Source organism: Mirounga angustirostris, unplaced genomic scaffold (genome assembly GCF_029215605.1).
Source record: "Mirounga angustirostris isolate CCGP_5_RB_7025 unplaced genomic scaffold, mMirAng1.0.hap1 SCAF_17, whole genome shotgun sequence".
NCBI lineage: Eukaryota > Metazoa > Chordata > Mammalia > Carnivora > Phocidae > Mirounga > Mirounga angustirostris.
The window spans coordinates 39,590,706-39,617,051 of NW_026991725.1; the positions used below are offsets into that span (position 1 = coordinate 39,590,706).

At 60.2% G+C, this 26,346-nt stretch overlaps 2 protein-coding genes across 6 annotated transcripts in view; both read right to left on the reverse strand.

The window, feature by feature from the left end:
* Positions 1-2: 2 nt before the first annotated feature.
* Positions 3-25,385, reverse strand: EVPL (envoplakin). Of its 3 annotated transcripts, XM_064582294.1 has the most exons (24): positions 22,327-25,385; positions 19,895-19,971; positions 17,126-18,370; positions 14,783-14,882; positions 14,260-14,414; positions 14,034-14,160; positions 13,121-13,246; positions 12,876-12,914; positions 12,553-12,714; positions 12,357-12,464; positions 12,082-12,177; positions 10,273-10,398; positions 9,844-9,990; positions 9,526-9,680; positions 9,256-9,353; positions 8,799-8,971; positions 7,285-7,463; positions 7,053-7,191; positions 6,738-6,931; positions 6,229-6,379; positions 4,862-4,945; positions 4,643-4,753; positions 4,442-4,534; positions 3-3,686 (listed from the first exon to the last, which is right to left on the reverse strand). In XM_064582294.1, exons 3-24 carry the CDS (start codon positions 17,221-17,223, stop codon positions 255-257), a joined length of 6,093 nt encoding a protein of 2,030 aa, XP_064438364.1. In that variant the 5' UTR covers positions 17,224-18,370; positions 19,895-19,971; positions 22,327-25,385; the 3' UTR covers positions 3-254. The 3 variants fall into 3 exon arrangements, with proteins under 3 accessions (XP_064438364.1, XP_064438363.1, XP_064438365.1); XM_064582293.1 differs by having other exon boundaries at positions 19,895-25,385; XM_064582295.1 differs by lacking the exons at positions 6,738-6,931; positions 7,053-7,191 and having other exon boundaries at positions 17,126-25,385.
* Positions 25,386-25,527: 142 nt separating this feature from the next.
* The window catches only part of SRP68 (signal recognition particle 68), a 30,375-nt gene continuing 29,556 nt past the window's right edge, over positions 25,528-26,346 (reverse strand). For all 3 annotated transcript variants that reach the window (XM_064582299.1, XM_064582300.1, XM_054506673.2), the window contains one exon: positions 25,528-26,341. In XM_064582299.1, coding sequence (XP_064438369.1) covers positions 26,114-26,341 — 228 coding nt within the window. In that variant the 3' untranslated portion in view covers positions 25,528-26,113. The remainder of the gene's footprint in view (positions 26,342-26,346) is intronic.

The following is a 26,346-nucleotide window of genomic DNA, read 5'->3' on the forward strand; positions in this document are numbered from 1 at the left end:
ACGCTGGGAGAATTCGTTTATTGGAAGCACCGGGTGGGGGAGCGGGGAGGAAAAACAGATGTGCTGATCTCGGGGTCGGGGGAAGGACTGGGCAGCAGAGTTAGGGGAGGGGGTCCACCATCGCAAACTTTGGAGTAATAGCACCGCGATCAGACAGAGGGAAGACCCGCCCCTCGGATTAGGCTGCTCTGGGGGTGAGGGTGCCTGCCGTCCGCCCGCCCCCCACACGCGCTCCCCATGACCGCTTGGCCGCGTCAGCGCAGCACCCGGGGGGAGCCAGGGCGGCAGCAGCGGTACCCCTCCAGCGCGGCCGGGAGCAGGAGCAGGCCGCTCAGGGGGTCTCTCCGGCAGCGCCCCATGGCCTCCTTGTAGCTCATCCGTTCCTTGGAGATGGGGTCTGTCAGATCCTTCTCGTAGCTGGACTCATCCTGCAGGAGCTGGGCCAGCTCTTCGCTGATCATTCCGGAGAGCACGGCCTGAGGGACAGGGATGCGGCCGGTCCTCTTGGGGTGGATGAGCCCCCCGGTCAGGTGCTGCACCTGCATGTGGGGGAGCACGCTCTCCTGCGGCATCCAGCCCTTCTGGATGGCCTCGCCCACCGACAGCCTCTTCTTGGTGACGGGATCCTCAATGCCAGTGAAGGCCTTCTGGGCGTTGAGCAGCCTCTGCGTCGAAGTGTTCTCGATCAGCCCCCTCTCCACAGCCTTGTGCACGGAGTAGCGCTCCCGGCTGAGGAGGTCCACGATGCCCCCTGTGGCCGCCTGGGCCTCCAGCAGCTTCTGCCCCGTGATGGGGTCCAGCATGTTCTTGGCCACGGCCGTCTTGATGGTGCATTTGTTGTCTGTGGTTGTGTCGTAGATGCCAGCAATGGGGAAGCTGTCATCGCTGAGCCCGAAGGAGACGCTGGGAGAGAAGCAGCCGGGGCCCTGGGGGGCTGGGGAGGCGAGCGGGGACTTGGAGATGATGGAGCCAATGGAGAGCGAGGAGCAGGGCTTGGTCTCCCCGGCCACGAGCAGCGCGAACTCGGAGATGGGGAGGTGGCCGTCCTTGTAGAGATGGTACTCCTCCTTGGAGATGCGCCGGCAGCGCAGGGCGGCCTCGATGGAGTACTGCTTCCCGCTCTTGCGGTCCAGGAGCACAGACTCCTCGCCACAGGGGCCCGAGGTGGTGACCTCCTCCCAGTCGCACTCGAGCTCCTGGAGCTGGAGGTACTGGCCTCGATCGATGATGCCCCTCTTGTAGGCCTCGTACGGGGACATGTCCTTCCCTGTCTCAGGTTCGAGGATGGAGATCTTGGTGGAAAGGTTGGTCTCTCGCGTCTGGGTCTCCTGGTTGAGCTCCTCCCTGCTCACCTTGGCGTGGAGGTCCCGGAGGGTCCTCTCCTTCTCGTAGATCTGGTCCTTCTCGCGGAGGATGGCCGCCTCGAGCTGCGAGAGCTCCTGGCCCTGCTGAGCGGCCTTCTGCCGCTCGCTCTCTGTCTTCTGGGTGAGCAGCTGCGCCTCCTCTTGCAGCTGCAGCACTTTCCGTTGCTTCTGCCTCCCCAGCTCCCGCAGCTCCTGCTGCAGCTGCCTGCGCTCCTGGTCCGCCTGGTCCCGGGCCCTCTGGAGCTCAGCCTCCTCCCGGGCCCAGGTCCTCCCCAGCGCCTCGGCCCTGTCCAGCCGCTCCCGGAGGTGACGCACCTCCTCCTCCCGGCTCTGCCGGGCCGAGCGCTCCCTGTTAAGCACCTCCCACGCCCGGGACCGCTCGCCCTCCAGCACCCGGTCCTTCTCCACCCTGATCACTTCCTTGTAGATGGTCTTCTCTTGCGACTTGGTGGTCTGGAGGACATCGATCTGGACCTGCAGGTTCTTGCACTCCCGATGCAACTCTGTTACCTGGGTCTTCTCCTGGTCCAGGTCCTGCCGCAGGGCTTCCGTGGACTTCTCCAGAGCCGGGTCCTTCTCCAGCTTGACCACCTCCTCCATGATGATCTTCTCTTGCACCACGGGAGGCCGCTTCTCGAGCTCCTGGATCCTCAAGGTCAGCTGCCGCAGCTCCCTCTCCACGGCCAGCTTTTTGCTCCGGTCCTCCTGGAAGCTAAGCAGGCTCTCCTGCTCCTGCACGCCGGCCCGGAGCTGCTGCACCTCCCGCTCCAGCTGCCGCCGGCGGCCCGCCTCCTCGTCCAGGCTCCGGCTCAGCCGGCTGTGGTCCTCGCGGAGCTTCGGGTCCTTCTGAGTGACCACCACCTCCTGCACCACCACCTTCTCCTCGGGCCGCCTCCTCTCCAGCAGCAGGTACCTGTTCTGCAGCTCGTGGACCACGTCCTCGGCGGCCCGCCTCTTCTGGGCGGCTTCTCGCACCTCCTGGCGCAGCCGCTCGGCCTCCTTCTCCAGGACCGGGTCCTTCGCGTGGCGCACCACCTCCTTGTTCACCGTCTTGGTCTCCACCTTGGACCGCTCCCGCTTCCACTCATCGCGCTCCCCCCGCAGCCGGATGAGCTGCTGCTGGGCCCGCCCGCTGCCGTTGACCAGCTCGTTGAGCTGGGCCTTCAGGCGGTCGATCTCCCGCAGCACCTCGGGGCTCCTCTCGTGCTTCACCACCTCCTGCGTCACCTCCTTGTACTCCACTGCTGGCTTCTGGGCCCGGAGGGCAGCCAGGTCGGGCAGCAGCCCCTCCACCTCCTGCTCCACGCGGCTCCTCTTGCTGGCCGTCTCCTGCAGCTGGGCCCGGAGCCGCGTCATCTCCTGCTGCGTCTCGGGAGCCACCTGGAAGGTCTCGTGGACACGCTCCTGGAGCTCTACCTTGGGCTTCTGCTTCTCCACCACGCTGTACTTGCCACGCAGGTCCTCCAGCTCCCATGTCAGTGTCACGTTCTTGCTCCTGGCCTCTGCCAGGAGGCTCCTCAGCCTGGACGCCTCTTCGAGAAGGCCTGGGTCCTGCTCCACCTTCTTCACCTCCTTCACGATCACCTTGGGCTCCACGGCGCTGATCGCGCGCTCTAGGTCTTCAATGCGAGACTGCAGCTTGGCCACAGCCTCGGCCGCCGCCTTCCTCCGCCCCGTGTCCTCCTCCAACTGCCGCCTCAGGGCCTGGGCTGCCTTCAGCATTTCCAGGTCCTTCTCCACCTTGACCACTTCTTTCACCACGACCTTCTCCTTCACGTTCGGCGCCTTCTGCTCCAGGGCCAGCAGCTCCTTCTTTAGCACCTCTAGCCGGGCCGAGGCGGTGGCGTTCTCCCCCCGCAGATGCTGGATCTCGCCGCTGAGCTGGGCCGCCTCGCTCCTCAGGCCGGGGTCCCTCTCGATCTGGGTGACCTCCTTGGTCAGCAGGTGAGGCTGCATGGCCCTCCTCTTGCTCTCCAGCTGGACGACCTTCTGGGCCACCGCCTCCAGGTCTGCCTGCAGGCCGGCCCGCTTCTTGCCTTCATCCTCCACCTGGGACTTCACCTTGGACAGGCTGCTCTCCAGCTGGGGGTCCCGGTAGAACTCCACCACTTCCTTCTCTTCCAGCCTCTCCAAGGGCCGCTGTGTCCTCAGCTGCAGCAGCTGGTTCCTGTGCTCCTCCAGCTCCTGTTGCACCTGTGCGACCCGCTTCCTCTCCTCCTCCAGCTGGGACTTCAGGGCCTCGGACTCCCTCCCTGCTCTGGCCGGGCCCTCAGACCCCTGCCATGTGTCATGGGTCACCTGGATATCCTCACTGAGCTCCTTCTGCAGAGGGAGAGGAAGAAGGGAAGAGTACTGGAGCAGAGGGCGAGGAAAGGGATGAGCCCCATTTCCACCAGCCCCACCCCACCCTGAGATCAGAGACCCCTCCCTGCTTCCTGAGACTTCTGGTAGGTCCCAGGAGTGGGAGCTACAGACCTGAGGTGCTTGGATGCAGGATTTTGAGAGGACCCCTCAGCCCCACGATGTTAGGATGCAAGGCAGCGTTCAGGCGGGGTTTGCACTAGAACGTGCAAACAGGACAGGTCTCCTTTCCAAACCTTTCTCCCTCCCCCTCCCCTTCCATCCAGGCTCCCGGATATGGGCCCACGCTCCTCTGGGGTACTCCTCTGGGTAGGAGAAAGCTGGCAAGTCCCTCAGCCGGACACCAAGCGTCATAGAGGGCTTCTGTCTCCTGGCGCCCCAGGCATGGAGATCTGGGTGGCCTCTCGCCCGTTGTGGCTGGTCTGAGGGCTGAAGACATGGGGATTTTCTCCTGTCCCCACCAGCAGACCGCCCAGTGGTGAAGCTGTGCCTGCCCTGAATGATGTCTCCGGGGCCTGACTCTGAGATGGATACCAGCCTGGAAGAGCTGCTGGGGGGGTGAGGGGGTGGAGTGGGAGGCGAGGAGCTGCCCCCCTCGGGCCGTGGAGCCTGCCCTGGGGCCGCAGGCTGCAGGGCGAGGAGGAAGGGAAGAGGGTTCGGGTCAAGGAGCAGCCCAGGCCGCCTGGCACAGGGACAGAATGGTGTTGTCGCCACACCTTCTCCAGCATCCTTCTGGCAAATTCCAGCTGGTGCAGCTGCCACTGGTGTGCAGCTGTGAGCTCGGTGTAGGCCTTTGTCAGCCTCTTCTCCTAGAGAGGCCGAAGGGAGGCAGAGCGACGGCAGGGTCAGCTCCGGCGTGGCACCTGCAGAGCTGGTGCTGGGGGATGCCGAGCCCCGCCGGGTCTGTCCCATCTCACCTGCGCCTGGATGCTCTCCTGCAGGGGAGCCACGCGGGGTCTCTTGGGGGCTGAGCCTGCCTGGGTGGTCTCCAGGGAGCAGTGGTAGGTGGCCGCCTGCAGCTCGTAGTCCTGAGCAGGGAGGGAAGGACAACAGGCTCTCGGTCAGTGGGGACCTCTGGGGCTGGGAGAGCAGGGGACTGGCAGAAGGAGGGAGGGGAGAGGAGGGAAAGTGCTCACCTGGAGAGCTGCCTGCAGGTCCTGGGAGAGGCGGGACACCATGGCCCTGTCCTGCTCTCGGCCCTGGACCTCCTGCTGCAGCCTCTGCCAGGAAGGAAGTGAGAGTCAGGGGAGGTCAGCAAATGCCACTCACCCAGTCTCCCCCGCAGGGGCCTTGGGGCGCCACCAGCACCCCACAGGGGCGGGAGGTCGCCTGGGAAACTGCCTTTCCAGGCAGGATTCTCTCCAGGAAATCTTCCTTCCTCTCTTTGGCACAGTCCCTTCCTTCTGCCTAGTGACCCTCAGACTCCTGTTCTAGCAGGGAGGTTCTCACCCAGTGCTGTGCTTCACAACCATCTAGAGAGCTCCTTAAAACAGATTTGAGGCCCCACCCCCAGAGCCTCTGGGCAGATCCGGGTTGGGGCCTGAGAATTTGCACGTCTAAGTGTCTCCCTGATGCTGGGGCTGCTGGTCCAGGGACCACCCCCTGAGAACCACTGCTCTGTCCCAACTGTTCTTAAGCCTGGCTGCCCCTTTATTCACTTGTGGGAACTTTAAAAAAGAGTACTGATGTTCTGGTCCCAGCAATTCCAATTTAATCAGTCTGGAGTGGGGTTCTGGTACAGGGATGCTGGTTTTCTTTTTTTTTTTTTTTAATTTTTTAAAAAAGATCTTATTTATTTGAGAGAGAGCACAAGCAGGGGAAGGGGCAGAGGCGGAGGGAGAAGTTGGCTCTCCACTGAGCAGGGAGCCCCATGCAGGCTCGATCCCAGGACCCGGGATCATGACCTGAGCTGAAGGCAGATGCCCAACTGACTGAGTCACCCAGGCGCCTCTACAGGGATGTTTTAAAAGCCCCCTGGATGATTCTAATCTGCAGGCAGCTCTAAGAATGTCTGTCCCAAGCCACCTTCCTGGCATTACTCCCTTACTCTCACCCTAGACACTGTCATCCTCCTGCAGCCCCAGGCCCTTGCCTTCCAGACCACTTGTCCTGCTGCCACGTGTCCTGCTGTGGGCTCTCCACCAGACCAGTTACCAGCGTCATGGCCTGCGAGGCACCAGACTGTGGGGTGCCTGAGAGCAGGCTGTACCCGCAGCCTCTGGTTCATTGCCAGTGCATAGCCAGGGATTGGCAAGGATGAGGAAAAGGATGCGGTAGGAGTTGGAACCCCCAGATGGAGACGGCCTTGCTGTTTCTGTGGGCCAGGTGGAGCATTGAGGGTGTGGGGGGGTGGTTGATGGTCCTCCAGAAGGCCTGAGTTCTGAGCTTTGAGGTCTCTTAGAACACTGGCCACTAAGGGGCCACATGTGCCCAGGCAGCTGTACCCGTGGGGAGGTCAAGGGCCTGACCTGTCCCCAGGTCACCTGCAGCCCCAGCTCCTCACCTTCTGCACCTGCAGCTTGTAGGCGATCTGGCTGGGCCCATCGCTGGGCCGCACCTGGTTGCGGGGCAGGTGCTCCAGCCAGAAGCTCAAGTTGTCCGTACAGTTCTTGAACTGCTGGTAGGTGAGGCCGACATCTTGCAACATCTTCTCCCTGCGGGAGGAGCAGGCCCGGAGCAGAGGTGAGCTCTGCCCTCTGCGGCAGGTGAGGGGTGCACGGAGGAGGCTGGTGAGTGCCTCCCTCCCCGGGACGAGTCAGAAGGCCCGAGTGACCCACCAGGCTGATCCCCCTCACTCTGGCCCTGTGCTGGAGCTGGGCATTCAGGGATGGGCCAGACCGTCTCGGCCAGGGAGGTAGGTAGGCTCACCCTGGGAGACGGCTACTGTTATCATCCCGTTTTAGAGGCGAGGAAACTAGCCTCAGAGAGGCCAAGTCACCAGTCTGAGGTCACACGGCTTAGCTGCTGGGCACGTGGGGGCGTGCCTCAAGCCCCAGTGGCCCAGCCACTCACCGTAGGTCCAGCTGGTCCCCCACAGCATGGTAGCGGTCGGTGAGGGCCCGCGCCTGGCGCTGCTGGCGAGGCAGGTCTTGGCAGAACTCCTGCAAGTTGTTCTGCAGGGTGCTGCACGCATGCTCGGTGGCCTTCAGCTCCCGAAGCAGCCCCAGCACACAGGCCTGCTGTTCCAGCAGCTCCTTCCGCAGGCGCTGGGAGGAGGGGACACGGCGCCATGCACCCTCATGGTTCCACGAGTCACCATGAGACCCACCCGCCCGTGAATGCGTGGTGCCATGCCCCCTCCCACCAGGAGGCCGCCCGGCCCCTCACCTGCAGCTCGCTGACCCTGTCCTGCAGCGCCCCCGGGCCAGCGGGGATGGGGGCCTCCTGCGCCACGGCGGACTCGAAGCCTCGGATGACCCTGTCCGTGTCCTGGATCTGGCGCTCCAGGCCCAGGGCAGCTCGGGCTCTGTCTCGAGGCGGCCCAAGGTCAGGCCCTCCCTCAGCCACACCCCAGCGATGCCACCCAGCTGCCCCCTTCCCCAGTCCCCAGAGCACTCACTTCTCCCCGTAGAGGTTGCAGAGAACCAGCACGTCGCTGTACTTGTTCTTGACACTGTTGAGAGCCAGGGGCAGGTGCAGGGCAGTGGGGCCCCCAGGCCGGGTGGACAGAAACGCCTCACACTCCTGCTGGGCCGCCTCCTTCTCTGCTCCTAGGACCTGCAGCTGCTGGGCTGTCCCCTGGGGTAGGGAGGGGCAGGGTCAGAGGTCTCCTTCCTGCCAGGTCAACCAGACCCTGCCCACCTGGCCTCAGTGTGTGGTGGGTATGAGCCTGGGCACAGGCTAGAGACCGGGGACAGTCCTGGCCCCGAGAGTCCGCATGTGGAGGACCCTGGGCAGCCTGGCTGAGCCCCAGTCTCCTCCTCTGAAGAACGATGGGAGGAGGCAGCGTGACCCTGTGTCTCTGTGCCCTGCACAAAACGTCAGTTCCCTGCCCCATCGCCCCAGGTCGGGTGGCAGAGCCCTAGCTCTGTCCACGTGGGGTTATTCTGCTCCTCCTCATTCCCTCATCCGTCCTGCAAGCCGTCGGTGCTGGACTATGGACGGCGCACTGCCTGCCTCCGGTCTCACTGGGCTTCCTGTGGCCCCAGCCTGATGTCGGAAAAGCGGTGACTTCAAGACTCAAGGATGCACTGGGGGCTGCCAGGTCCCCGTGCCGTCCTAACCAGTGACCTGCCCACATGGCTGTATGGCCCAGCCTCCTGTCGGCCGCAGAGCCTCCGGGTGGAGGTGGTGTCCCCTGAGGTGGCATTATAGCCCTCGTCCTCCTCCTGCCCCTGCCTCCTCCCCCTGCTCTTCTCCCCATGACACTTCCTCAGAAACGCCCAGCACACCGGCTCAGAGCAGACCCAACCTGCAACAGCTCCCACTCATCCCGCCCCGGGCCCCTGACCCGGGAAACGCTATGTCCTCATCCCTACGGGACAAGATGGAGCAGACAACAAGCTGCACGATGATGTGTAAGGACATGACTCAAGACATTTAAAAACCAAACCCAAAGGATACATTTGACTAGAAACTGGTTGGGAAGGACATAACCCAAACTGCACCCCCCCAGGTGTGGGGAGGGACGGAGGATGAGTTCTTTGTGATGGTGTTCACATACTGCAACCTGGCCAGGGAGGCGCCCCCACCTGCCTCCAGGAGAAATCACCCCGAAGACGCTCAGGCTTCCTTGCTGCTCTCGGGACCCTGGTCAGAACGCCTCCCCAGTGTGGCATACAGGGCTCTTATTCTGGGCCCTGCCCCTCTAGAACCTTCCCGGGCCTTAGTAGACTTCATCCAGACGAGTTGGGTATTATTGTGTCTGTTTTCAGTGATGAGAGGTTAAGTGACTTCCCAAGATCACAGAGCTGGTCAGGGGAGGAGCCAGGATGGGAAGCAGCTTGCTTGAGTCCCAGACTGTCCACTCCCTTCCTCTGCCTTGGGTCCTTGCGGCTGCTCCCACACTTGCTTCATCCTTAGTTCATGCGCAGGCCCGTTTCTTATCCCTGCTGTCCTCGCTCACCCACCCACCTTGTGGCTTTGGATGCGGCCCTCCAGGTCCTCCAGTGGTGTCGTGCGGCTCAGCGGGGCCCGGGCCCAGGCCAGCACCTGCTTCTCTATCTGCTTCAGGTCTCCATCCAGCCGAGTCATCTGTGTCAGGAGCTTCTGGGCCTGTGGGTCTCCTGGGGCTGAGCCAGTGGGAGCTGGGGGCATAGGGTGCCGTGAGGGTCCAGGGCCTACCTCCCATCTGCCCATCTGCCTGAGGAGCAGCTCTTCCCTGGGGGCCCCCAGAGCATCCTGTGTGGGATAGGAAGGGAGGGGGACGGCGGGCAGGGCCTAACCAGGGGAGAGACAAAGCTCGGTGCTTGCCGACCCAAGAGATGGAATCCCCTAGCAGAAGTCCCTAATCCAGAGCCACCCCCTGCCCATCGCAACCCCCCCAATGGTGGCCAACAAACCCCCCAAGTCCCCGGCCAACCCTCAGTACCCTGCTGGCCAGTCTTTAAGGGCCGCTCAGCACTGGCCGTCAGGTGGCTCTGGACTGTGCCCAATTTCTGCTTCAGGCCCTGCAGCTCCGAGGCCAGCCTAGAACGAGGAGGAGATCAGACAAGGATGTCTCTCCTCTCTCTCCAAACCCCGCACCCACCCCAGGAGTCATGGGTCCAGGAGAAGGCCAGGCCATGGCCTCAAACACCACAGGACCTGGTCTGGGCCCACAGCCTGCCTCCTGCCCCTGAGGATCCCCCGGCAGACCCACTTGGAGGCCATGGCCACGGCTTCAGGGTCCGGAGCTGGGATGCAGAAGCAGGCGGCTGGCGCACGTTTGGTCTCCCCACCTGGGCCTTGAACGACCCAGGTGTGCTGGTCAGTGTTGTCCAACAGCAAATACCGCTCACCCCGCTGCAGCTGCACCTGGGGGACGGGGGTGCGGGGGGTGTCGTGGAGGCTCAGGGCAGGGAATAGGGAAGGAATGAAGGCCCAGATGGGGTAGGGGCAGGGACGGGCCAGAGGCGGGGCAGGGCTTGGAGAGGGGTAGGGCTGGGGCAGGGTGGGGATGTGCGGGCCGAGCCCATACTTCTCCTGAGTCCCAGTCGCAGATGCTGTCCACATGCAGGGGCTGCTGGGGCGGGTTCCTGCGCTGCTGCAGAGGGGCCACCTGTTGGCTACGCCACTGCAGGTCCCTAATGGTCTTCTCAGCGACAGCCAGCTGCTTCTTCTCTGCCTGTGGGGTCCCAGGCTGCCCTTGACGCCTGCCCCACACCTCCCCTCCCCCCATGAGAGCCAGGGGTCTGGTCTACATGGAGACAGGGTCTCTAAGTCAGGAAAGTAAAAGAAGCCCCTCCAGGAGGCCCAGGATTCTGAAATCTGCTGGTTGGGCTGGAGGGGCTGCTCAGGGCAGGACTAAGCCCCTGGGAAGGGTGAGGCCCAGACACAGGGGCCAGCCCCAATCCCCGGAGTAGGATGCAGGTGGCCTGGGGTGGGGGGGCCCGGGGGGCGCGCTCACCTCCAGCTGCTGCAGCAGCTCTGTGGGGGCACCAGGGGGCGCCCCTGAGGCTGGGCTGTACTGGGCGTCCAGGCTGGAGTTCAGCTTTGCCAGGGTTTGGCTGACCGAGTCGGCCTCTTCCTGGAACTGAGGTCGTGGGCAGTCAGGGGCAGCGCCCGTGGCAGCCCACTGCCCACCAACCCTGCAAGCCAGCTAAACGCAAATTGTCACAGGCCCTGGCACTGTCGGCTCTCCAGGCCGTGGGGCCTTTTCCGCTGGAGTGCTCTGCAAATGGTGCATTTTGGGCCCACTGAGCTTGTTTTAGTGTTTAGTGTTATAAAACAGCTTGGCTTCTGTCCTTCCCGCCCAGGTGGAGGCGGGGCTCTCGGGCTCACTCCAGCACCTGCAGTCGTCCTGGCTGGGATCGGGGGTGGGTGCCAGGGCGTCGGGGCTGGAGTGGAAGCTGGGAGCACGCTCTAAAGAAACATCCCACATATAATGTATTATTTGCCTCAGATCTGCTTCAGATCCCGACACCTAGGCACCCACCCCCGATCCCAGCCAGGAAAAAAAAAGAAGATAGCAGGAGGGGAAGAATGAAGGGGGGGAAATCGGAGGGGGAGACAAACCATGAGAGATGATGGACTCTGAAAAACAAACTGAGGGTTCTAGAGGGGAGGGGTGTGGGAGGATAGGTTAGCCTGGTGATGGGTATTAAAGAGGGCACGTTCTGCATGGAGCACTGGGTGTTATATGCCAACAATGAATCATGGAACACTACATCAAAAACTAATGATGTAGTGTATGGAGATTAACATAACATAAAAAAAAAAAATAAACATCGCGCAGCTCCGTGATGCTACGGAATTCCTGTCCACAGGCGTGATAATGGTAGGGTGGTGACGTAGGAAAATATATATATATATTTTTAAAGATTTTATTTATTTATTTGACAGAGACACAGTGAGAGAGGGAACACAAGCAGGGGGAGTGGCAGAGGGAGAAGCAGGCTCCCTGCAGAGCACGGACCCCGATGCGGGGCTCAATCCCAGGACCCTGGGATCACGACCTGAGCCGAAGGCAGACGCTTAACGACTGAGCCACCTGGCACCCCGAAAAAAAATTTTTTTTTAAAGATTTTATTTATTTATTTATTTGAGAGAGAGAGAGAGAAACAGCATGAGAGGGGATAGGGTCAGAGGGAGAAGCAGACCCCCAGCTGAGCAGGGAGCCCAATGCGGGACTCGATCCCAGGACTCCGGGATCATGACCTGAGCCGAAGGCAGTCGCTTAACCAACTGAGCCACCCAGGTGCCCCGAAAATATTTTTTTAAAAAGGAAGAATAAAACTCTTTGGATTTTGTCCCTCTCAAAGCATATGAAACATTTTGGATAGAAATTACCAAAAAAAAGTTCCTGTTGTGTGTTTTGTCCGTTTTTCTCAACCCTCTTTTCATTATCATCCCTTCTAAGGAGAGTTTTGGACGTCTTTTCCTTAATCTTGCTACCATCTCTATAAAATTGTAATACTACAGATATGCCACATATCCTTCAGGGATGTATACTGGTGATTAATGCTTAAAAAGAGGAAGGGTTTTTTTTCCCCCTTAAGAACCAACCCTCCCTGGGAGCTATATCACCCTGTGGCGAACGCTCACATGACATCATTTTCCCTCGGGGACCTATTCACAACGACACAGCTCTGCCATTTTTAGGAGGCACCCTGTCTCCCTCCATGTGAACGCATCCTGTGGCGTTCTCCAGGCCCCTCGATGGCCCGGCCCGGGGGGTCTCCCCTGCCTGGCCCTGCGCCCCCGCCCCCAGGCTCACCCGGCGGTAGGCCTCCACGTGCTGCAGCTGGCTCTCCTGGCAGATGCAGAGATTTAGGAAGTTCTGCCACTCCATCTTCAGGGCCTCCTGGTGGGTCTGCGGACAGCAGCACCGAGCCCTTGGGCCATGCTCGCCCAGACCTGTGCCCCCATCTGCTGCCCAGACCTGGGCCGGGTCTCCCTCTCCCCAGCCTCCCTGGGAAGCCCCCCTCCCCACCTCCACCAGCTGAGGGAGCAGGTGTCCCTGCAACAATGGGCGGGATCTGTCCTTCGCACCTGGATGGGCCCCACAGCCGGGTGCCCCAGCTCCATCATGTGCTCCCCATCATCCTCCAACTGGTTCACGCTCTGCTCCTGGCTCAGCAGCTCGTGCTGCTTGAAGTGCTGGGGGCAGAGTCGGGAGCATGGGCAAGGAGGGGACAGGCTGAGGATGCCCCTGTCCCTCCTCCCAAGCCCAGTCTCCCCCACCCACCTCGTACTCCCGCCGCACGCCCTCGGGGTCCGCCAGGAGGTCGCTCCAGTCCTGCTGCAGGATGCTCTGCTGCTGCTGGGCCAGGGCACTTAGCTGGCGCGTGCAGCCCTGCAGGTGCGTGTACAGGCTGCCCAGGCTCTGCCCGCGCCACGAGGCCGCCTTCTGTGCTCGGCGAGACATGGAGCGGGAGGAGGAGTAGCAGGGGGCCACGTCAGCCTGCCCCAGAAATGCTGCCCCCCCCCCCCCCCACACCAAGGGTGCAGGCAGCTGGGCCCTGCCCCACTCCCAGCCCAGCCCCCCAGCCCAGCCCTTCCCTTGCTCACCAGGAGGTCCCGGTACTGGCTCCTGATGGTGTCTGCGTCCTGCCTCGACCAATGGGGGGGCGGGGGTGGGGGACAAAGCAGGCTCAGTGAGAGGCGGGGTGCAGGGGAGATGGCCGCCCACACCCTGGGCCGACTGTGCCCCCACCCGCATCCCTTGCCCCAGAGGGCCTGCTGGGCCACACAGGCTCAGATGGGAGACAGTGGGGGTAGGGCTGGAGGGCCAGGCCTGGAGGTACGTCACCCACCGGCCCGATGAGGTTCCGGAGCTGCTGCCCGTAGGCCTCGATCTCCTTCTGCAGGATGTTGTGCTCGGCGACCTGTTCCTCCAGCTCTGGCATGCCCGGCCCGAACCGGCCCTCGCAGACCTGCTTCTGCAGGAGAGCTGGCCGCTCAGCACAGCCGCAGGGCTGGGGCGGCGGCCCTCCCTCGTCCTCCCCGAGTCCCCATATGGAGGAGTGGAACTGGTCGTTTGGGCAGAGGGTGGACGGGTCAGCTGGGTGGCCTCGGGGATCGGCAGCCAGCTCACCCTGGGGGACAACTATTCTCCAGTGGCCCAGGCCGAGGCCTGAGCATCTTCATGACTGCAGCCCCTGACTCCTACTGGTCCCCAGAACGCAGGGCTCAGCCTCTAAAACATCCTCCTACTCTTCCCTGCCTCCTTACCTCCCTGGCCTCGGCACCTCCTGCCTAGAAACCTCTCGCTGGCTCTGGGACCCTGTGACACCCTCCTCTGCTCATGCCCTCCCCCCAACTGTCCCTTCACTGTCATCACGGCACCTTCTGTTGTGGCATCAAAGCACAGTTCCTCACCCGATGTTCAGGGGGCCCTGGCTTTGCCTGCCTGCCCAGAAAACCGCACTTCCCACCACACCCCAGGCTGGAGCCTCTATTTCTTCTTTCTGCAATGTCCTCTCCTCAGCATTTCACCCCAGCCTAACTAAGCCCTCCCACCTCTCTGAGGCCTCTTCATATGCCGCTTCCTTCAGGAAGCCTTCCCTGACTGCACTGTGTCCCCTTCTCTCTCCCGTCCCAGACCCTCCCCAGGTGCAAGTGCACCAACAGGCCCCGGATGGCACACAGCCCAGTTTTGCTCTCTGATTGTGCCAGGTGTGATTTTGAGCTCCTGGAGGTGGCTCCGACATGGAGGACAGCCCTGACCTGTTTCTGCTCCAGCACACGCGTCCAGTCGACCCTGGGCCCCACGTCCGGCGGCAGCACTATCTTCTCATACAGGACACGGTACTGGGCACACTCCTGGGTCACCCGCTCGTGCAGCTGCTTGATGCTGCCAAGGAGGCCAGCGGGTCAGGGCTGGGCCTGGGGCTCCCCTGGAACCCCCGCGCCTCCGTCCTGGAGCCCTGGCCCTGGCTGCCACCCCACGTACTCCTTCTCAATCTCCTTGGCCTGCGGGTGCTGGAGCCGCCGGGCCTTGTCCACATCCAGGAAGAGGTCCTTCAGCAGCACCTCGGCCTCCTTCAGGCTGCGGCCCACCTCCTGCTGGTGCTGCAGGGCCTGGCTCTGCTCACTGTGCAGCTGGTCCTGTAGGTGGGGGACGACATCCCTGCGGCGGCCCCTCATTGCCGCCTGAGCCCACCCTGAGTTCCCCAGGCTGCACGGCCAACCTTGGTGTCCACGCTGGCAGAGGGCCCAGCCCAGGGCATCTGTGGGGCAGGTGCAGGGACACAGGGGAGACCCGCCCCCGCCCCAAGCCCCTCTGACCCACCAGGTTGGGAGTCCAACAGAAAAGGAGAGCTGAACCCTCTCTCCCACTGTGTCTGGGGAAAGACCGGTGAGTGACAAGGGTTGTCTGTCCCACTTTAGCCGTCCCTGGTGGGCACTCTGGGGCTTTAGGGAGCCTCCCAAGCCCCACCCCCCCTGCTCCCCGCCGCTTGCCGCTGAGGCCTTACCTGCTGCAGTCTCTTCTGGGTCTCCAGGATGTGCCTCTCCACCTGGTCAGCATTGGCTTGCATGCGGGAGATGAGCAGGGCCAACTCCTGGGTGGCAGCCCTGGGGTGCGGTGGGGGGTGGGGAAGACAGAGCCAGCATGGTTGGAAAAGACCCCTCTGTCCCACCTGCGTGGGGTCCCTTGTCTTCCTCTGCCCTGTCCTGTCCTCCAGCTGGGCTCACTGCCCGGGAGGGAGGCGTCTAGGACCTGGGGGTGGGCAGAGGGTGGACGGGCCAGCTGGGTGGCCTCGGGGATCGGCAGCCAGCTCAACCTTCAGGGGGAGCACTGTCCTCACCTGGGGGTTCAGAAAGTGGGGGTCTCTGGTGTGCCTGGCACCATGCAGCAAGCCAACATAACTGTCCTGGCAGTGAGCTCCCAACCTCACCCAGCTCCCTGCCACTTCCTTGGGAGTGAATCATGGCTCAGCACGGCTGGGCTTTGGGGAGGGCCAGTTGGACCGGCTGTCCCCCACCCCAACCTCCTCCCACCCAGCCCTGTCTCCCCCTCACCACCCCAGGCTTTGCCTATGCCCAGGCTAACAACCATTTGGAGGAGCTGCACAGCCCTGGGGCGGGGGAGGCCAAGAGACTGTTGGGGCACGCTGACAGTGCCCAGATTTGAGGATTAAGACCAGATTAGGACCTGACATGCTCCAGGTCACACAGCAAGGAGCAGAGTATGCGCCTGATCTGGCCCCCCAAGGTCCTTTCCATGGGGCGCCTGCTGTGTGCTTGAGCTCACTCTCTGGGGCCTAGAGGCCCAAGCAGACCTAATAAAAGTAGAGTGGTCCAAGGTTCAAAAGCACAGCACCCTATGAAGTTACAGTCCTGGGGAAGGGAAGGCTTCACTGAGCTGCGCCTTGAACTAGGGGTTGAAGGATGAGCCCACCCCGCCCCCACGTCCCTGCCCCGGCAGAGGGGCAGTGCCAGTGAAGACCCAGTCTGAAAGAACTCTGTGGCCAAACAGCCTGGGTCTGATCATTCTCTAGCACTACTGCTGTGTGGCCCTGGGCAAGTTACTTAAACTCTCTGTGCCCTCACTTGTAAAGTGGGGCTTTAATAATATCTACATCACAGTGCTACTGTGTTAGGAGAATGAGCGCATTCTGAAGCAGCCATACGTGCTGGTGTTTATTCCACTAGGATGTAAGCACCATGAAGGCAAGGACCTGTTGGTTCTGTGTCAGGCGGCACCTCAGTGCCCACAACAGTCCTGGCACACAGTAGGTGCTCAATAAATATATGTTGAATGGACTGCACAGCAGGGGACCAGTGAACCCAGTTTGGGGGACGGCAGCCAGAGCCGACCTGGCTGTGTGGACAGAGCCCCCAGCTGCCCCAGGCTAGGAGCCTACCTGGGGACAGGGAGCTGTGGGTCCTGACCCCTGACCCCTGGGCGACCTGTCCTCAGGCCTGGCCTCCTAGGAGGGCTGCTCCCACCGGGGGTGGCACACTCCACCCTGGGCACGGCCCAGGAGCGCCAGGGACGACAGTGAGAGTCTTAACTGCTGTCCTTCCTGTCCGCCCAGAATCCCAGCCTCCGCGTCATCGCCCCGGTCCGATCCCTATCAGGGTAATGAGCCCTTCATCTCTGCTCCCATCTGCCACCTCCGCCCCGCAGGGGCGGGTGAGGGAAGAAACGGAGGGAAGCAGCCAAGTCTGTCTGCGGCCCATGTGGCTGCCGAGAGCCAGGCTGCGTCCGGCGGGGAGCGGGGGGAGCAGAGGGAGGCTCTGGCGATGTCCTGGCCCGCGGGCCCTCCCCTTTCCCCACAGCACCCTCTCCTCATACCCACGTGGTGCAAGAATCACCCCGACACTGTAACAAAACTCAAGGCCCGAGGGGAGAGCCTTGTGAGGAAAGCTGCAGCTTAGGCACCGCAGCACAGCCCCGCCCCCCTGCACCAGGCACCCCACCTCCACCTCTTGGCCTCAGTCCTTCTGCCCACCCTGGGCCCAGGTTCCAAGGGTGAGCCCAGCCCAAGCAGAGCTTTGAGGGCAGAGCCACAGACACGGAGCCAAGCACTCTGGTCTCCCGGCCCCCCGGCCCCTCCCCACGCAGTGTGCATCCAGCAGAGCACCCCTGCCTGCGGCCCTCAGGCCCCCTGGACAATGTGGGAGCCCCAGGCCCCCGTTTGGGCTTGGGAGAGAGTCCACCCCACCACCACCCCCAGACTTTTGGCCTGGGGACACTAAATGCCAGCACTGGGCTGGTCCTGAATGCCAGGCTGCCATCTCCAGGAGGCTAGGGCACCTGGGCCTGGCACCACCCCCTCCCGCCCCAGCCTGCTGCCCCAGGCCCCACTCACCGGCTGTGCTTGCTGGGGGAGCCCTTGGGAGAGCCCTTGGCCGGGGAGCCCTTGGGGGACCCCTTCCCGTGGGAGCCTTTGCTCAGACCCTTGAACATGGTCGTAAAGGCAGGTGCCGGAGCAGGCTGGGCTCGGCCGGTGCAGGCAGGTGGCGGGCAGCAGGCGTGTGTCCTTGCTGGCTGCTTGGCTGGGCTCTGGTGAGGTGGGGTGGCCGGGCACCGGGAAGGCGGTTTCTGGGAGGCCCCTCCCCGCAGCTGAGGCAGCGAGCGAGCGTGGGCCGGGCTGCCACCCACGCACCCACACTGCCCACACTCGGCTGCTCCTGCACAACCAGTTCGGGGAGGAAAGGGCACAGCCCAGAGGGCGGGGCGCCCGAGCCTGCCCGACTCCCAGAGAAGGTTCGGACTTGTTACACCCACACACCCAGAGGGAACCGGCAGAGATCACACCCAGACGGGAAAAGAGCCGGGCCCCGGAGGGACAGGGCTGCAGATGGACAGAGGCCCGGCCTCAGAGCTCAGGCAGCACAGGGCACCTGGCCATCAGGCGATCAGGCATGCCCCCACCCACAGCTCTCACCCCACCCCCGGCAGAGGGGGCGCTGCTCCCCATCACCACTATGGGGCAGCCACAGGGGGCATTCACCCCAGACAACTGGCACAAGGTACATTTTAAAAGCGGCCACCACCCAGTCGCCTCCCCAGACGACAACCCCACAGTCCCACTGCCTGACCTTCCTGGCTGGCTCAGTGTCATCCTGTCTGTGGCTCTGGGATCCTCCGAAGAGTCTCAGACCAGCTCCGGAGGGGCTGGGATGCCCCCTGCGCCCCTTGCCCCAGGACCCCCAGCATTAGCCTCCAGGTGCTGCTGAGCCTAGGGTCTGGCTGAGCCCCCTGGGAACCCACTGTACTTGGGTTTTGCTGCCGGCCTCTCCTCACTCGGTCCCCCAGAAGGGGCCCCTCGTGGCTTTTCTGGAGTCAGATGGGGTGGACATGGTGCCAGTTTATTGGCCTCTTCCTTGCATCGAGTGCCAGGCAGGCCATCTTGCTAGCTGCCTTCTCCTGCGGTGCTCCCCTATTTGCAGGCCCTCCTTTCACTGCCCAAGTCGAAGAATCCTTCTACAGCCAGAGCGCCACTCCCTGGAACCATGACAGCGTTGGTGGAGGGCGGGCTGGACGAGTAGCAAAGAGGAGGGATGCGGCCATGCTTGCTTCGGGGCATGGGGGACATTCTGGTAAAGCCTAGCTGAGGGCAGAAAACAGAGAAGACGTAGAGATGGATCCCTCCAACTAGAGAGGACAGGGGGACAACTGAGACTGGTCACATGCCCAAGTGGGACAGAAGAGGTTGGAGTCCCTTTTGGCTGCGTCTCATGGACAAGCCACTGAACCTGGTCCTGGAAAGGGGACACAGGAGTCACCCATCCTGGCAGGGGAGGGGCTAGGGGGACAGCGGGGGTGAGGAGGGCACCAGGGGGCCTTGACAAGTAGCAACAAGGAAGCTGAGGGTATCCAAAGCTCCGCTCCCGGTTGAGTGTGAGCTGGAGCCAGAGATGGAAGGCCAGGCCTAGAGGCCATGCACCCCCACCCCAGCCTCTCCTCCATGTTATTGCTGGGTGACAATTTTCTTTGAACCACTACTAGCAGGCCTGCAATCAACTGTCCTCAGAAAGGGGCCATTGTTTAAATGACTGCAGGATCCAGGAGCCAGCCCTGAATGCGCCAGCCTCTCATCTCCAACCACAGAGCTCACTTCCTTATCTTTGAGATTGGACGAGCCCAGGAGAGCCAAGACGGGAGGCAGGAGACTGCAGCCCTCAGCCCCCTGGCCTGCCTCCCTGAGAACTCAGGGCTCCTTCCTGGGAGGTGGTGGTCATTGGAGGTAGGGGGCCCAGGGGAAAAAGATGTCTAGACTCCAGCCCCGGGAGAGGAGCAGCAAGGGGAGCCCCCCCACCCCCTCGAAGCTGGACAGGGTAGAGGGATGCAGACCCCGGCTGCTGATGGCAGGAGGCAAAAGGCAACCAGACTGAGATTTGGAACGGTTGAGCTCTGTCTCCTGTCTGCAGAGGCTCTCCTGGAAATAAATAAGCGGCACAGGAGGCTCTCACACGCCCGAGATTAGGGCTAACTGATTCATGGCAAGAAAAACAAGAGTTGAATTCCTGGCGTGACTGTCTAATGCCGAATCAAATCAGGCCCCAGTGCCCCAGATAGGGGCTGACATGCAGCCGGCAGGAACAGCCTCGTCTGGGAGATGCTCCTAGTCACATGGCAGTGACTCTGACCCCCAAGACCAAAGCACAGGAGAAGGGAGAGGGACAAAGAAATATGTGAGAAAGACAAGGGTCATTTAGGTGGCCAGGATGGGACAGAGCCTCCGTGGAGACCTGCACGGTCCCACACGGCAGCCACAAGATTTCAGTCGTTGGAACTCAAAGACTCAGTGTGGAAAAAAAGATGTGAAATACCTCATCAGTGATTTTTTTTTTATCTTGATTAAAGCCACAATATTTTGGATACACTGTGTTAAATGAAATATACTTTTAAAAATCAATTTCATCTGCTTTTTACTTTTTTTAAAATGTGGCTACTCGAAAACTTAAAATTACACATGTGGCTTGGGCTTGCATTTGTGGCTCACACTAAGTTGACCCTTGAACAATGTGGGGGTTGGGGCGCCGACCTCCCCATGCAGTTGAAAATCTCTGTATAACTTTTGACTCTCCCCAAACTTAACTACTAACAGCCTACTGTTGACCAGAAGCCTTACCAGTAACAGAAATGGTTGCTCAATACATCTTCTGTGTGCGATACGTATTATAAACTGTATTCCCACAATGAAGAAAGCTAGAGAAAAGATGTCATTAAGAAAATCGTAAGGAAGAAAAAATATATTTACAGCATTGGACTGTATTTACAAAAAATTTATAAAAAAAAAAAAAAAAAGCAAGCCCCATATAAGTGGACCCATGCTTTTCAAGGGTTAACTGGACAACTGCACCAAACAGCCCTGGCCTAGAAGCTGGACAGCGTGCAGCAACTTTCATCCTTCCCAGGCCTCGCCCTGCCACATCTCCTCCTTTTGAACCAGGCAGGAAGCCCAGGCCTGGCTCCCTGTCCTGCCCCTGGGGCCTCCCCTCGCCCGACACTGGCTTCCTCCTCTGTGGAGTGGGAGGTTGAGGCCACTGGTCCAGGGTCCCCCGCCGGCACCATGCCAGCTAGGACTCCAAGTAGCAGCTTCTCACACCCCCTAGCCTGGAGCTGGTAGCCAGGCCGATGCGGGCCACTCACAGCTCATGGGGTGGGGGGCCAGAGCAGGCGAGTGATCGGGACTGAAAGCCGCCGAGCTGCCGGCCCCAAGGCCGCCATGCACGTGTGCAGCTAGGCGAAGGGTGGCAGCTTGCATAGCACACCAGGGCTTAAGCTACCACGGCTTGCCTATCTAGAGCACAAAAGGCAGGAAAAGGAGCTGGTTATTCCTTTTGGGGCTTTTACAGGGAGAGTATAGAGGAAGCAATTCAAACCAACCAACCAACCAACCCACCCTACTGTCAGGAGATCAGGGTCCCCCACACTAGACGGTAAGACAGAGGATTACGGGGTGACCTCAGGAGTCCTCAAGTCCCAAGTCTGCCTGAGAGGACAAGGTCAAGGCTGTTCCCCTCTAGGAGTGACTCCCTTTCCCTAGCCTTGGGGCACAGCGGCTGGCCCAGTCCCGCTGCGGGACCAGAGCCGGGACAGCCGCGTCTCTGGGCCACCACACAGCCTCAGGAGCTGCTGGGCCTTCCGGTCTCCCGGTCGCCCAAGGGCTCTGGGCCCTCCTGTGAAGTTCAGGTCTGCGGGCGGCGGCCAGGCCATCGCGGCACTCGCGAGCTCAGCCGCGGGAGGGAGTCACCCGGGTCGTACAGAAGCGGCAGGGGCTGACCTGCACTGAGCCCCGGTCACCGGTCTGAGGAAGGAAAAGGCTTATAAAACAAAGAACTGGGCACCTGGGTGGCTCAATTGGTTAAGCGACTGCCTTCGGCTCAGGTCATGATCCTGGAGTCCCGGGATCGAGTCCCATATCAGACTCCTTGCTTAGCAGGGGGTCTGCTTCTCCCTCTGATCCTCCCCCCTCTCATGTGCTCTCTCTCTCATTCTCTCTCTCAAATAAATAAATAAAATCTTTAAAAAAACAAAAAAAACCCAAAGAACTAATAACAGTCTTCGTGGCTGAGGAGCAACGCTTCCTAATCAGTCTTTACAGCCAGGAAATTGGAAGCACGTGGGCAGCTCAGTGGACTCGGCTTGTTGTCCTGGTGATGCTGTTTAGACCCTGCAGGGCCTGGCCTGGGGAGGGCGGCAGAGAAAGGCGGTGGGGGCGCGCTGAGGGAAGGGAGGGCGCTGGGTGTCAGCGGAACGGGCCCCACCAACTCCCCGCACAGCAGCCCCGCCTCCTGGACACTGGGCTCCCGCTGTCCCCCTGTCCCCGGGGAGAGCTGCTCACTGTGGGGCTACGGCTGGAAGAGAGACTTCCCTAGTTCAGTCCTGGCCAGGCAGGAGCTGCCCCCGCGAGGCCCCAGGTCCCAGCCAGGATGTCGCGCCCGCCACAGGCGGCACTGGGCGGAGAAGCACGTGTTCTAATGCCAGCACCGACCCAGAGGCGGGGAGGGGGGGCAGTGAAGGGAGGGAAATTCCTATTTGTCAGTCAGGTGCCTCTTAGGTACTAAGTAAACCCTTTGCACATTTTCCTTCTCACAGAGAAGCAGATGCCCCTTTTCTGGGTGAGGACCCCCACGCCCTCTCCATTCCACAGACAAGCCAGAGCTAACGGACATCACAGCTTTCGGGGACCGGTCACCTGCCTGTCGTACCTGCCCTGCCTCTTGCCAGAAGACCCCTGGGAAAAGCTCAGCCGAATAGAAGGGCTGTGGTTCTTTTCCAAGTGTGAGGAGTCCAGTGACTCCTCAGTCCACAGACTGAGCATGAGGACACATGCTGCAGTTAGTGGACGTGAAGAAACCATCTGCCGAAAATGGGGACTACCGTGAAGCCAGGCTCCCCCTTCCAACACTGTGAAAATCCCCACAGAGGGCACGGCCAAGGGGAAGGCAGGGCCCCGCCTGCTCGGCATTTCCTGCGGGTCTTAGCACCAGCAGGGAGCAGCTCATCGGACCGATGGGCTGTCACAATCCTGCCCCAAAACAAAAATAAAAACCAAACCTTAGATGCTGAGCTCACAGTCCCGTAAGAGCTCGGAAAGTTCAGACAAAAGGTTCTCATGAGTACTCCATCCGTATTCGTCATCTGAGATCACACTTCATCCACCCTATACTGGCTAGTAACACGGTGAACACCGCAGAGCCGGCCTGCGGCGGGGGTGGGGGGCCGTGCTCGCCCCTCGCGCAGCCCCGCCCGCGCCCCGCCTCTCACAGCCAGCGGACCGACAGGCTCGATTCTTCCAGCCGCTGCTGTCAGGATGCAGGCAGCATCCAATCTCTCTCTCTGCTTCGGAACATCGATAAATTTTACAGCTAAACCTGGTTTCCGTCTCTTCTGTAGCAACAACTGTCTTAGAAATAAAATTAGACCCAACACATATTTTTGCTATCTTTGGGTGTTTTCCTAGACCTCTGAAGGGTCCAAGCTTGTGAAGGCTGCACAGCAACGTGTTTAGAATTCCATGATTGGCTAGCTTTGGGGATTAATGATGCCAAGTGTGCAAAATCCGTGCAGCCCCTACCTCGGCAGTCCCCAGGGTCAAGCATCCCCCAACGAGGGGGTGAGGCCATCACCTCAGTGGGAGGAGAGATCGGGATGGTCTCCAGCCGTGGCAGGGGCAGGGCGCGCGACCACCACAGGCCGTCACCTCCCGGCCAGTGAAAAGCTCAGGCTGCCACCAGAGGAAGGAGATGGAACGAAGCCTGTCAGTGTTTCATTTCCAACAGGGGAATCCAAGAATTCTCAGCGTAAAGTAAAACCAGAGACAGTACCTCGAAACAACGCACATGGAAAGGAGAAAACACCCAGGAAATGGAGTGGTCAGAGCCCCTCTGGCCCCAGCTGCCTCAACGCTCCGTTTTTCCAAACAGAACCAACAGGGTTAGAGGCCACAAACTTGGCCACATTATGTCTTTCAATCTGATGTTCAGCATTATCTCCTGGTAATTTTCACCACTCATGTTTCTGCAAGTCAAGACCACCACCACTCAACAGACAGGAAAATAAAAGCCCTTAGCACGGCAGCTGTAAGGCAGAGCCCGAAGTAAGCTTCTCCTCCTCCCTGGATTGGGGAGACAGAAGCCTCTTGTAGGGTCCAAGCCTGCTGAGCAAGCGTAGCTCATCCCGGGGAGGGATGGGAGCCCCAACTGCAGGAATGAGCACGTGAAGCAAAGTGAGTACCCGCATCCATCACTTACACCTCAAGACCGCACTCTTGTTCCACTGTGTGGCTACTGGCACTTTGTTCTGTCCATCTACCCAGCAAAACGTGCTGGCCCGAGGAGCGGCCCAGGGCTCGACTCTGAACCCATGGTCGTGAGCACTGCTCCCTGGCCTGAGGACATGATGGGGTCCTGCTTTTGGCGCAGTCTCCCATGACAGCCTGTTTAATGTCCAGGGATCCTATGTGAAGGGATGTGCAAGCTAACCAGAGACCTTGGCCCTGCCAGGGCTGTCTTCTTGTGTAAACACATGCTCTTAATACTAAACATGCCTTGTTAACAGCCTCACTGGCTGACCACAGCCACTACCATGCACAGCAGCTCCCAGGGACACCAGGAGGAAGGGAATTTCTAGTGTGGCCACAGAAAGGAAAAGCTTAGGAAAGGTCAATCAGAATGACTGACTCTGGATTCCACCTCCCCACTGATGCCGGCACTCTAAAAGAGGAGGGGTAGGAAGGGCCATGAGCAAGACATATGAGGGCAGAAGGAGCCACCGGCTCAGACAGGCTAGAGGGCTGCCTGCATGGGGGCCTGCCGCTGGGGGCCTGACCCAGCTGTGGCTGCAGCCGGTGGGCACAGAGAATGGGGCAAGGGAAGCGCAGAACCTAGTCCACAGCCTGCTGTTGCCAAGCTGGGGAGCCAGGAAGAGGGCAAGGAAAAGGATAAAGACCCCCAGGGCTCCCTCAGCCCATCAGGGACACAGTCTTAAGCCTTCGGGACCAAATTCCAGGACCTCATGCTCAGGTCATCTGTGCTGTATCTTCAGAGGGAGGGAGGATAACCACTGACTTGTATGGCACAGATGTTAAAACTTTCTATTTAGAAACAAAATCAGGGGGCGCCTGGGTGGCTCAGTCGGTTAAACGTCTGCCTTTGGCTCAGGTCATGATCCTAGAGTCCTGGGATCGAGCCCCAAGTCGGGTCCCTGCTCAGTGGAGAGTCTGCTTCTCCCTCTCTCTCTCTCAAATAAATAAAAAACCTTTAAAAATAAATAAATAAAATAAAAACAAAATCAGCTTCCTAAGGCTCTTTGACCCAAAGCAAATCCTGGGGGGAGGAGAGATCACAATCTGAGCATCTGGAGTCCTTGACAACATTCAATTCTAACGAAGAAGTCTGATTTGTCTTCCTGTCTTCTAACTTCTGGCAACTCCCCCCTCTGCAGTTCCCTGGGAAAACAAGAGGCATGTCCGTGCCCACAGTGGGTCCAGCTTGAAATAATGTTCTCAGGTCTTTAACCACCCAGGCTTCCCTTCAAGCTGCTCTAATCAGCTCCAGGTTTACGCCACACTGAAGCCAACATTTCCCTCTGTGGCTTCGCTTTCCTACGGGGCAAGTGAGTTTCCACCTCCAAAGGGATTCAGAGGTTTCAGATACATCTCATGTCTAAATCACTTTTATTGCTCGCTTTCTTTCACTGCTTTTGGGACTTCTATTATTGATGCTATGATAGAAAAAGGGTCACTAAAGGAAAAACTTAAAAACGAAATCTGGGGAGGGGCGCCTGGGTGGCTCAGATGGTTAAGCATCTGCTTTTGGCTCAGGTCAAGATCTCCAGGTCCTGGGATCGAGCCCCTCATCGGGCTCCCTGCTCAGCAGGAAGTCTGCTTTTTCCTCTCCCCGTGCTTGTGTGCTCTCTCAAATGAATAAAATCTTAAAAACAAAAAAAGGAAATTGGGGGCACCTGGCTGGCTCAGTCTGTAGAGCACGTGACTCTTGATCTCGGGGTCATGAGTGTGAGCCCCACATTAGGCGTAGAGCTTACTTTAAAAAAAAGGAAATTGATTTAAATATAATCTATGGCATCTAAAAATTTCAGATTTAGAAAGTGCCTCTAATACTCCCTTAACTGGCCTGAGACACACCCAAGCTGCCAGATGTCAGGGGACACCCGACAGGACAGGATGGAGCAACAAGGTCCCTAGGAGGGCGCTGGGACCAGATGTGAGTGAGAGCATGTAAAAAAATGGGCACAGTCTCCAGCATCTTTGCCTTTTTAATATAAGATTTGTTTTCATCATTTCTGAGTGTAACACATTTCTTCTAAAAATAGAGCTCTTTGCTTGTTCTGAAACTTCACTCCCACTTGGAGGTGACAGGGCGTAAGGCTGACCGTAGCTGTGGGGCGGCGCTGCCAGCAGTCCCTGGCCACAGACTCTTCACGGGACTCGGGGTGCTCACGGCGAGGAGGAGTCCACTGCAAATCCGCGGTACTGAAGAAACACGACAGAAAGTTCCGAGCTCCCATCCATGCCTGGCGTGGACCCACCCGAGCACGGCTCCCACAGGCCACGGGGCCAGATGGCAGCGGCCCTTCCCCCAGGAGGTGCGGACAGAGGGATCCCGCACACATCCACCAGAAGACGGCAGGGTCCCCCTTCTAGCACACCGGTTAAGAACGGCAAGTGCACAAACACACAAGACATAGGGACGCAGGGCTGAGGACGTTACACTCCTGCCCGGGGCCAATGCAGACCTGGATTTAATATCATGGAACTTGCTGGGGTTTTCTCACAACACAGATGAAGAGTGAGAATCTCCCCTTGCCCCCAAGAAGAGCCTGGTTAGCTCCTGAATCCAAAGATGCCCTTGATGTATCCAGTGAGGCCACTCTTGGTCTTCTGCTCCAACTTGTCCTCAAGAGGTGGGAAAGCCACATGGTTGAGGGCCAGGTCAAAGAACAAAGGCTTGCAAGGGATGGGCTGGAATCCCGGCGGGAAGTGCACGAGGTTGGCTTGCTTGGTGACGAGGGAGGGGTCCAGGCAGAATGTCTCAAACCGTTCGACCAGAGGCTGGG